At 44.8% G+C, this 11,243-nt stretch overlaps 1 protein-coding gene across 2 annotated transcripts in view; it reads left to right on the forward strand.

Annotated features, from left to right (window-relative positions):
• The window catches only part of DEPDC1B (DEP domain containing 1B), a 67,038-nt gene extending 57,389 nt beyond the window's left edge, over positions 1 to 9,649 (forward strand). For both annotated transcript variants that reach the window (XM_084802586.1, XM_084802587.1), the window contains 4 exons: positions 3,325 to 3,491; positions 4,998 to 5,174; positions 6,887 to 7,072; positions 8,772 to 9,649. In XM_084802586.1, the coding sequence (XP_084658712.1) occupies positions 3,325 to 3,491; positions 4,998 to 5,174; positions 6,887 to 7,072; positions 8,772 to 8,933 (692 nt within the window). In that variant the 3' untranslated portion in view covers positions 8,934 to 9,649. The remainder of the gene's footprint in view (positions 1 to 3,324; positions 3,492 to 4,997; positions 5,175 to 6,886; positions 7,073 to 8,771) is intronic.
• The last annotated feature ends 1,594 nt before the right edge of the window (positions 9,650 to 11,243 follow it).

Genomic DNA, 11,243 nt, shown 5'->3' on the forward strand with positions numbered 1-11,243 from the left:
TCTTAAAAAAGAAGAGTAAATGAAAACAATAAAAATGTGAGATGTAAGAACATAAAAATACAGCCAGGCGATGGTGGCACATGCCTTTAATCCGAGCACTTGGGAGGCAGAGGCAGGTGGATGGATCGCTGTGAGTTCGAGGCCAGCCTGGTCTACAAAGCGAGACCAGGACAGCTAAGGTTACACAGAGAAACCCTGTCCTGAAAAATAAAAAACAAAAACAACAAACAAACAAACAAACAAAACATTAAAAAGAAATATACCATTGAAATGCAAAGAAACAAGATTGAACAACATGTGTTTATTATATATCTGAGACAATACTTGAAGCCAGATGTTATGGTCAATTTTGAGTGTGAAACTAGTAAGATTGACAGTCATCATTGGAGGGGGTGAAGAAAGGGTGCAGTGGTTAACAGTACTGGCTGCTCTTCCAGAGAACCCTGGTTTGATTCCAAGGACCCACGTGGTGACTGATCTGCTGCCCTCTCCTGGCCTCCGTTGGCTCCAGGCACATGTGTGGTGTATAGACATACATGCAGGCAGAGCACCCCTACACATAACATAACAGAAGAAGAGTGGAGTCACCACGGAAGCAGATCTGTCCCTGGGTTGGGCTAACTGAGCCGGGAAGACCCCTCTCAGCGGTGAGCAGTGCCATTCCAGCCCCAGACTGAATATGAAGGAAAGAGCCGACCGAGTGCATGTGTTCATGGCTCCCTGCTTCCCCACTGCGCATACACCGTGACCAGCCACCCGAGCTCCCCTCTGTGACGATACCCTTGTACTGGGGCCAAAGGTTTAAGACACCCCTTTTCAAGTCCTTTGCCACAATAATGTGCACCGCAACTAATACATTAGAATATATTTGTAATTTTTCAAGAATAAGACAGCTGTTATGATAAAAGAAGGGCAGGGACTTTTAATAGACATCTTATAAAAGAGATGCCCTAACCCTAACATGCACACAGTGAGCAGATACATATCATTGGTTGTTCAGAGCGCGGGCTTTGAAGCCTCAGTGAAGTGCTAGTGCATAGTGCCAGGTGCTGATCATGCGCCGCCTTGTGATGGAGTGCAGCTATCTTAAAATTTAAACCATGTTTTAGTATGTGCATAGGTATGCATATGTGTGTATGAACATGGCATGGCATGTATGTGGAAGTCAACTTGGGGGAGTCAGTTTTCACTTTCTACCATGTGAGCCCCGCATTCACACTCAGGGCCTCGAGCTGCCTTTTTTTTTTAATGATTAAAAACATCACAAATATTTTCATATGGCATTTTGGTGTTAATGTTGTCTGTTGCCACTTGACTGTGCAATGTCAGGTACCCCAGAGCCTTCTCGTCATACCTGACGCCCCTTAGCACACACTGGCCAATATTGCCATAGCACTGGGCCTGTTCTCCTAGATTCCACCATATGTGATTGAGGTCATGGGTACTTGTCTTTCTGTTCCCAGTGTATGTTATGTAATGATACCCTCATGTATGACATGGCGCCTCATGCCTGTGATTCCAGAATTGGGGCGTAGAAGCAAGAGGAATGCTGTGGGCTTGAGGCCAGCCGGTCTTTTGTTCTGGGAGTTTCAGTGTCAAGTGTTAACACTGGAGTCTTTTTCCATTTGGGGGTTGTATTTTGTGAGACTGGTAAGGAGCAGGGATCTGGTTTCACCCTTCTGCGTGTGGGTAGTCTTCAGTTGGATGGCTGTCCTATGTGTGTCCTTAGCACCGATGCTGGAAATCAAGCGGTTGTAAGGGCGCCGGCCTGCCTGCTTCCAGGGTCTGTTCTGTTCCTGGTATTCTTGTGTGTCTCTCTTTGTCTGCCTGTGTCAGCAGGGGCCAGAAGAGGGCAGCTGTGAGCTGCCTGACATGAGTGCTGGGATGTGAACAAGTGTCCTCTAGAAGAGCAGTAAGTGCTCTTAACCATGGAGCCGTCTCTCCACCCCTTGATAGTTTTTTTAAAGTCAGGTGTGTGTGATGTCTCCAGCTGTGTGCCATTAAACACAGCTGTGCTGAATAAAAAGTGGGAACTTGAGCATACTTTTCTCAATACAGATCTTAGAAAAAAGGCGTTTGGGGCTGGAGAGATGGCTCGGCGGTTAAGAGCACTGCCTGCTCTTCCAGAGGTCCTGAATTCAATTCTCAGCTACCACATGGTGACTTAAAACCATCTATAATGTGACCTGATGCATACTGTATACATAATAAATTAAATCTTAAAAAAAGAAAAAAGGCTTTCAGATTTCTTTCGTCAGTATAATGCAAAATATCTCTCTGTGTCTGTCTCTGTCTCTGTGTCTGTCTTTCCCTCCCTTCCTTTCTCTGTGTGTTTGTGTAAGGGAGTGTGGGCACATGTGTGGGGACACACATGTGGCTGGTGGGCATCTTTTGGGTGTTGGTTCCTCCGCTCTACCTCCTTTCTGAGGCAGTCGGCCGGCTTCTCTGGGCGTCATCCTCCAGGCTAACCAGCCTGTGAGCAGCTCCTGGGCACTTCCTTCTCTGTCTTCCATTTTGCCATAGGAGTGCTTACAGATGTGCAACAGCCTCAGGCTTTTTACAAGGATCCCAGGGGCCAAATTCAGACCATTGGGTTTGTCCGTCCCACATTTTATTTTTACCCAATGCACACCCTCTCTGGTTGCAGCCATTTATTGCTGCAAATGGCTTTTATTGTGTTTAGTTATCCTCCTTTGGGGCTTTTGCTGTTTGCTTTTGGAGGTGATTTTTCTTTATATTTTATGTACATTGGTGTTTTGCCTGTATGTCTGTCTGTGTGAGGGTGTCTGATCTCCCAGAACTGGAGCTACAGACAGTTGTGAGGTGCCATGCGAGTCCTCTGGAAGAGCAGCCAGTGCTCCCCATTGCTGAGCCAACTCCCCAGCCCCTCATTATGGTCCTTCCATCCCTAATTTCTTCAGAATTTGTAGTGTGAGAGGATGCTGAATTTATTAAATGCATTTCTGCGACTACTGAGATGCTCGTCCTTCTTATATAGTGTCTTCTTGATCACCTCAGGTTAGGGTTAGGTTTCTGGACCACTCCTGCTTTATTGGCAAAGAGTGCTATGAACTTATTCCGTCTGTCCACATGGTGGTAGATGAGAGAGGAAATGGCTGCTTGTCCCACACCTCATCCCTGTTCAATGCTTTGTATTTCCTGTGCTGATTTGTGAGGCACAGTGCATCCCACAGTGCACCTTTCCAGGTGTAATTGAATATGTGAAAACATTTTGTATGATTTGAAGCATAGACAGGTGAGGGAGGAGGCGCTGTCACGTGGGCTGTGTGTGCACTAAGGGAAGAAACTTCTCTTTTGAATCAGGTTTGCTACAGAAAGAGAAGATGGCAATTGAAGCGTTTCAGATCTGTTGTCTCCTTCTGCCTCCTGAAAACAGGAGAAAGTTACAGCTGTTGATGAGGATGATGACAAGGATCTGCGTAAACAGAGAGATGCCACCACTCTGTGATGGCTTTGGCACGCGCACACTGGTAGGTGGATTGTTAACATCTACTGTGACCTGGGTTTTCAGTCTGAAGTGCAACCAAATCAGGTTTCCTGTTCTGAGCAGCCAGGCAAAAGTGGGAGGGAGGGAGGGAGGCTTAATTGAAAAGCCCGGCCAGCCGTCCACCGGTTTACGATGCTTTCCATCTCAGGACCTGGAGGACATGGTGGAAAGTAAAGAGGAAGTAGGGACCAGGCTGCCCCTCTAGAGACAGCTGCTGGCCTTTTCTTAGCATTCTATAAATGACTGCCTCCTGTCAACACAAATAATGAAGGAGGGCAGACAGGCTAAGGAGACCACATCCTCCTGTTGCAGCACAGGACTGTGCGATGGGGGACACCGGCCTGGAGCTAGAGTGAGGTAGAGACGTGCCCAAACTCCGAAAAATCTCAATCTGAGACCTGCAGGAGTGAGGATTTCTCCCTCCCTCTTCTGTGCCTGCATGCCCTTAGCAGTTCTCAAGGTTATCCTGTAGCTTAGCTCTTGGAATTCCTCCCCATGCAAATGAAGCATTCCCAGAGCCTCAGCCCAGCCAATGATGCTCATTCACCTGAAAATCTCCTCCCTCTTTATCCTCTCCCCATTAAGAGAGTTATATCAGATATACACACACACATATACATACAAATATTTACATATACAGAGAGTATATATACATATGCTATATATAGTGTGTATATGTAAATGTAAAACTTATACATGATTTCAAAGCAGTTGTAAATCTACTGAAGTTTGTTGTTTCCAAGCAAAAATTTCTGCCTCTCCTTATATACGCAAATATAAAGTGACACAGTGTTGATGAAAGCTAGTCTTAATACGACTTAACAGGCTGTACCATGTGACTTTGTTTGTAGGTTTTGATGTGAAATGGATGGCAATAACATTAGAAGAAAAAGAAAAAGGAGATTAATATGGAGCCTAGAGTTGCCTGAGGTAGAGATATGGTTCCATAGAGACTGCTTGCTTATGTTAGCTATATATTTATATATCTGGTTACCATAAAGCACCTCGACACATGACACGCAGCTTCATTGTTCAAACACAAATCATAGAGAAAATAAGTTAGGCAAGGAAAGATACGACAGTTGAGGAACTCAGAGTGGAACAAGCAGTGAAATTTGGATATTGTCTGGCCAAGTGGCTGTGAAGTTCTTGAAACTTCAAGGTGCTAAATTCATGTAATTTTAAGAGTATATTTGCATATGTGTATGTATGCATGCAAATGTATATGCATATTATACCTTGTATAAAATAGAGAGTTTTAATGATTCCTCAGACAACCTCCTCTCTCCTGAGTCTCTGTGGGGGAGATTCCCATTTGAGTTAGCCCTATGTGACTAGGTGCCTGGAGGGATGGGCATCCTTGGCCTCTTCTCACCAGCTAGTCACACTTGCCTTTTGCAAACAGACAGGCAACATGGTTCAGAGAAGGCAACAAGGAGGCTGGCTTCTGCTTATTTTGACCCTCTCCCTGCCTCTTGTTTCGTCCTAGATGGTTCAGACATTTTCCCGGTGCATCCTGTGTTCTAAGGATGAAGTAGACTTGGATGAGCTGCTGGCTGCTCGGCTGGTGACGTTTCTGATGGACAATTACCAGGAGATTCTGAAAGTTCCTGCGGCCCTGCAGACCTCCATCGAAGAGCGCGTGGCTCATCTGCGAAGAGTCCAGGTAAAGGAGGGGGTGTGGTCAGTTGCGCAAGATTGGCAGTGGGAAGCCAAGGAAGTTCACCGGCTTCCTTCTGGCATTTGGTACCAAGGATGAAGTGAATTGGTGGGAACGAAGTGCTTATTCAATACGTCTTGGCACATACTAAACATGGCATGGGCTTGTTGTTATCATAGACAGCCATGGGATGCAGGCTTGGTTTATTATGGCAGTCATTGCTCTATGGGTATCCTAGTAATGCTTTCATTACCTGCCACATAGCAAACCTTTAATGAGTGACTGCTGCTGAAGTTATTGTTATTATTGTTGATATTGGTACATGATGATTAATGTCATTATTGGCAGCATCACATTCCATAATAGAAATATATACAAAGTTAACTTAAGTGTGGTGCTCTAGGTTTTATTTTTTTTTATTTTTAGCTTTTAGTTTTATTTTACTTTATGCAGTTTTTTGTTTTTTTGAGACAAGGTTTCTCTGTGTAGTCTTGGCTATCCTGGACTCACTTTGTAGACCAGGCTGATTACTTTATGTTTTTTAAGACAGGGTCTCATACTGAAGAACAAGATGATCTGGAATTAATTATGTAGCCTAAGCTGGCCTTGAATTTGGGGGTAACCCTCCTGTTTCAGCTCCTGAGGCCTGGGGTTATAGGCATGAGCAACCATTGCCAGCTGTGTTTGATATTTAGATTATCTCTATTTTTCTCCATTTTGAAGCAATACATTAGTAAATATTTCTATAGCTAGATTTTGGGGGAGGGAGCTGATCCACAACTGTTTTCCAAGAGTAAATTTCTAGGTGCATCATTGCTGAGTCAGAGACCCTAAATGTATCTTAAGTATTGACAGCATATTGCCAATATCCTTTTAGTTTGATTATTTCAATTTATGTCAGTGACATAATAAAATACATGTTCATGTCACCTTTGCCTCTGCTTGCGTATAATTACCATGTCTGCATATATATGTATGTGTGTGTATGATATATATATATAATATACGTACACACATACCCTTGCCATTTGCATTGGTAAACACATAATCTCACTAGTATTTTAGTTTAACATTGTTTTCTCCTAATGTTTTTATGAGCCAGACTTTTGAAGAGTAAGGTTGAAACGTCTCCTCAAATCTTTACAAGGAAAGGGTAGAGCAGGGACTGTTGCTCCAGTGTACGCGTGCGTGTGCTTGCATACATCACACTAGCATGCTCACATACATCACAGGCAGCCAGCAGCAGCTCAGCCTGAGGGCCTGTGCTTCTGCGGACCAAGGGTGGGCCACGATGATTAAGTTAACTGCAGATAAGGGGGACTTGTCTGACTTTATTCAGACTATGACTGAATAAAGTCAGTGATGTCTCTACGTGGCCCTGGAGGTCAAGCGCAGGCCCCTGGCTTGTCTAGAAAAGGCCTCTACCCACTCACCTCACCAGCCCCTGATGTCTGTTTAAATTTCTTACCTTTCTGAAGGGCACACAGAGGTGTCCTTTATTGCTGCTGTTATCCTTGTCTTGTTTTTTACTAGAATGGGTCTCAAGGTCAGAAAAGTAAAACAATCTCTTTTTAAAATTTAAATATTATTCTTTTTGAAAGCATGAAAGCACTTCTCCTTTTCAATATGGCTTCCCCCAGGCACACTGAAGCGAGTACCCTGCTCCTCCCGGGAGGCACACTGGTTTTGACTTCATCTAATTTTGTGCTTTGTCTCAGATAAAATATCCAGGAGCTGATATGGACATCACTCTGTCTGTACCTTCATTTTGCCGTCAAATTAGTCCAGAGGAATTTGAGTACCAAAGGGCGTATGGCTCCCAGGAGCCCCTGGCAGCCTTGTTGGAAGAAGTCATAGCAGATGCTAAACTCTCCAATAAGGAGAAGAAGAAGAAGCTGAAACAGGTAACCCGGCTCCCTCCCTCCCTCCCTCCTTCCCTCCCTCCTTCCCTTCTTCCCTCCCTCCCTCCTTCCCTCCCTCCCTCCCTCCTTCTGTCCGTAGTTGTTCCTTTTGCTCTCAATTTCATGGGCTTTATGTAACCCTCAGAAGGACCTGTAAATTTCCCTCTTAGGTTCTGGCTCCAGATGTTTGGTTGTTGGTACATTGTGTCATTTTCCCAGTTGTATTACTTTTATATCAAGTATTTCCTTTGTAGAGTTAGGCTTTAATATTTGTCCTTTGTCTTGCTGTATGACACGATGTGAATCAGCCAGTTACTTCAAAGAAACTGATTATATGGGCAATATTTTGTGTGTGTGTGTGTGTGTGTGTGTGTGTGTGTGTGTGTGTGCGCGCGCGCGCGCGCGCATGTGTGCAAGCATGTAGGTGTACATTGCATGTAAAAGTCAGGACAATTGTTAGAAGTCAGCTCTCTCCTGCACCTCGGTGTTAGGCCTTTGTGAAAGCACTTCTACACACTGAACCACCTTGCAGAAACTACTGTTTTTAGATAGGCAATATGAGTGTAGTTTGTTGTCTCAGATTCCACTGTGTGCCATAACCAAACTCAGTTACACCTGAGTGAGGCTACACTGCCACAGGCTTTAGAGAACAGTTTTCCTTCAGAAAAGGTGTGCTGTGTTGCTGAAAGAGAGCCTGATAGAAGTGGTGGAGGAGGTGTCACCGTGTCCCAGAGTCAGAGGGTCTACTCATCACGACGGGCGAGGGATGCCGGAGAAGCTAGCGTGTGGCAGCAGGAGCTATAAGGGCTATTTGTGTCACCACAGGCCAGTGCACATCCCTGGAAATGGATTCACCTCCTCCAGCCAGGCTCTGCCTACGGGTTTTCAAAACCTCCCAAAGTCACGCCCAAGTTGGGAACCAAGCATCTAAAACAATGAGCCAGGAGGACATTTCCTGTCCCTTCTTGCCTGCACTCTGGCATCCTTAAAGACTTGTCCTCCCGCGGGTGGATGATATTTTGTTTTCCCCTAATTTTTAAATTTTTAGACAGATTCTCAGTCCGTCGCCCAGGCCAGCCTTGATGTAGCCACCCTTTCATCTCTGCCTCCTGAGTGCGGGCCTCAGAAGTGGTACCCCACCACTCTTGGTTTGTACTTCTCTGTACTGCTAGATTCCTGGACACAGCATCTGTACGCTAGTTCCCTGAACACCAGGGTTCTGCGCTGCTTTCTCATTTTCCTTCTGCTAATGTTGGAAAAGAGTCGAGTGGTGAAGATCAAAGGAGGAACGCGCTGCTTCCCTGTCTATTTCCATGCAGCGACCCATCCAGCGTGTGCTCTCTCTGTTGGGTAGAAGGTGGCCAGTGTGATTGGCAAAGCAAAGAGATGGTAAAACACAGTCAGGCCAGACTTAGTGTAGAAGAAAAGTTATTTTCCGTTCAGACGTACTAGTGGCTGGTGTTCACAGTGAGGCCTAGTTATAGTTGACAGTGGCAGCATTCTGAGGGATTTGGTTACAAGGGCAACTTCATCTGAAAACCGGGTCAAAGGAAAGATGAGGTAGGAGCATCAGCATCAGGTTATCTAAGCAAAATTAAGGACCCAGGGAACAGGAACTCTTAAAATTTGCCTGTATAATTTTTGGGGCTCTTTCGTGTCTTTTTTTTTTTTCCTTGGTGACTCATATTGGACTCCTGTTCAGTTTCAGAAATCTTATCCCGAAGTCTACCAGGAGCGGTTCCCTACACCAGAGAGTGAAGCACTACTTTTTCCTGAAAAACCCAAGGCCAAGCCGCAGCTGTTCATGTGGGCGCTGAGGAAGCCTTTCCAGCCATTTCAGAGAACTCGAAGCTTCCGGATGTGACTGGAGCTTTGCAGATGTCAGTAGTAGAGACAGTTTTGAGTCAGTTGGGGATCACGAATGCTGTAATAAACTACTGAAATACGGAGTTTCGGAGAATCCGCCAGATTATCTGACTCCCACAATGTTGAGCCATTATCAGTATTTTTGTTAAGTTTCAATGCCGTTTTCAGAGATGTTCAATTCAATGAATGGTGGGGTGTGGTGGTGTTAGCAGGCCAGGGATCGCTACAAAGTCTGAAGGTAAAATGTTCTCCTTCTATTTGCTGTTTTCCATGGTGTGTAAAGTCCTTGTGTGTTCTTCCTACTCATGACGCCTTTGTGAGAGCCAAGCCTCAGAATACTGTACATACTTGAATAAGAGCAACACTGCGTGCTGGTCCTGTGGTGGGTTGACTTAATTGCCAGTTGTGATTTCTCCTGTGTAAATGCCGTGGTTCTTACGTTTTTGTTTTTGTTTTGCTATTGTGTGGAAGTCCCTAATGTTTTGCATTGTGATGGCAGATTTGCCAGTTGCTGTGAGATTTACTAGATCTGGCTTTTTGATTCCTCAGATATCAGCCTGCATACGACTGGATGTGGAGTAGTTTGCATCTGCCCACGGTCACGTGATTTGAGCCTCAGCTAAAGATGGAAGGTTGAGCTGGATGAATTATTTGGGTTCCCTTAGACCTGTAAATCTAAATTAAATCTTTGTTTGGTTTTATGAAAAGCATAAATGGGTTGGGTAAGATGAAATTACTTCCTTTATAAATGTATTTCTCAGCTTCTTCATCCTTTTGAAAGTAAATGGAATGTAAATAAATACTGAGTTTTTTAGATAAATATATATACACTGTGCCTAGTGTTTTTTCTTCTTTGCTGTTTATTTAGATGTTAGCGATCCTCCTCAAACGCCTTTGCCAATATCTTCACATCATTCTCCTTTATATAAAAAAGTAGGTGAGGTTTATTTTGGCTTTGTATTGGCTTCAGGTGCCCCGCCACCTGTGCCTGTGTGCCTGCCTGCCTGCCTGCCTGGCTTTGTGTCTGTCTTTCTCTCCCTCCTTCGTTCCTGTTCATTTTGCTTCCTCCTCCTTTTCTCCCTTCTCTCTCCATTGTTTCCTCTACAAAACAGTGGAGCATCTGGAATACTTGAGAGGGAAGTTACGCTGAACTGAGTTTGTGTTCTCATTCCTGAGATTGGCCCCTGGTCTCCTGGGGCAGGCGTTTTCCTGTAGCTGACTGAGGCTTGCCCGTTTAAAATAGGTAAGTAATCCTGTTGGTCTGAGTACTGTTCCAAATAATTCATGTGACGATGGGCTCTCTGCTCAGTCTTGCTCTGTGGTGGAGGACCCCACTGTCTGCCAGTTTTTGGAAATGTGTGTGCGTAATTGCCTTCTGTTTTATGTTTACTTCTAGAACCATGTATAAAATCCTTATGTGTATGCTCCAGAAACCAAGTACTCAACTGGTGCTAGGTAGCAATGGTTTGCTTTGTACCAATTAGTACATGTATCATCAGTATGTGAATCTTTACATAGCTGCTCTTTCTTCCTTCCTTCCTTTCTTTCTTTCTTTCACCTCTTTTTCTTCTCTGCCTCCTCCTCCTTTTCCTCCTCCTCCTTCTTTTCTGGTTTTTCAAGACAGGGTCTCTCTGTGTAGCCTTGGCTGTCCTGGATTCACTTTGTAGACCAGGCTGGCCTCGAACTCACAGAGATCCACCTGCCTCTGCCTCCCCCAGTGCTGAGATTACAGGTGTGTGCACCACTGCGTCCAGCTTTACTTAGCATATTCCCCAAAGCTTGCCTTGTTGGGTTTGAATTGTCAGTGTATAGGTAAATACTGGTGTCTGTTTGTGGTTTCACTCTGATTGTAATACAGCTGCACATTTTCCCACTTTTGTAAAACTTTAACTTATATGCATATACATTCCATGATTTAGATTGTATTGAAGTTATAAATCAGTTTGGTGATACGACAACATTCACAGCTGTGCTGGTTAGCGTTTCTCATTTTGACGTTACCTCCACTCACCTGGAAAAAGGGAGCCTCAGCTGAGGACTTGCCTCCAACAAATTGTCCTGTGGGCATGTCTGTGGGGCCTTTTTCTAGATAGAGGATTGGTGTGGGAGGGCCCAGCCAGCTGTAGGTGGCAGCCCCCCTCCAAAAAAAAAAAAAAGATGGTTGTCTAAGAAAGCAAATTGAGCAAGGCACAGAGAGGAGGCCATGAACAGCACTGCTCTGTGGTCTCTGTGTCAGTGCTCGCCTCCATGTTCCTGCCCCTTCCCTGCATAGTGGACTGTTTCCACCCGGAGTTGCTTTTGGTCATGG

Source organism: Acomys minous (genome assembly GCF_964271855.1).
Source record: "Acomys minous genome assembly, chromosome: 11".
Classification (NCBI taxonomy): Eukaryota; Metazoa; Chordata; class Mammalia; order Rodentia; family Muridae; genus Acomys; species Acomys minous.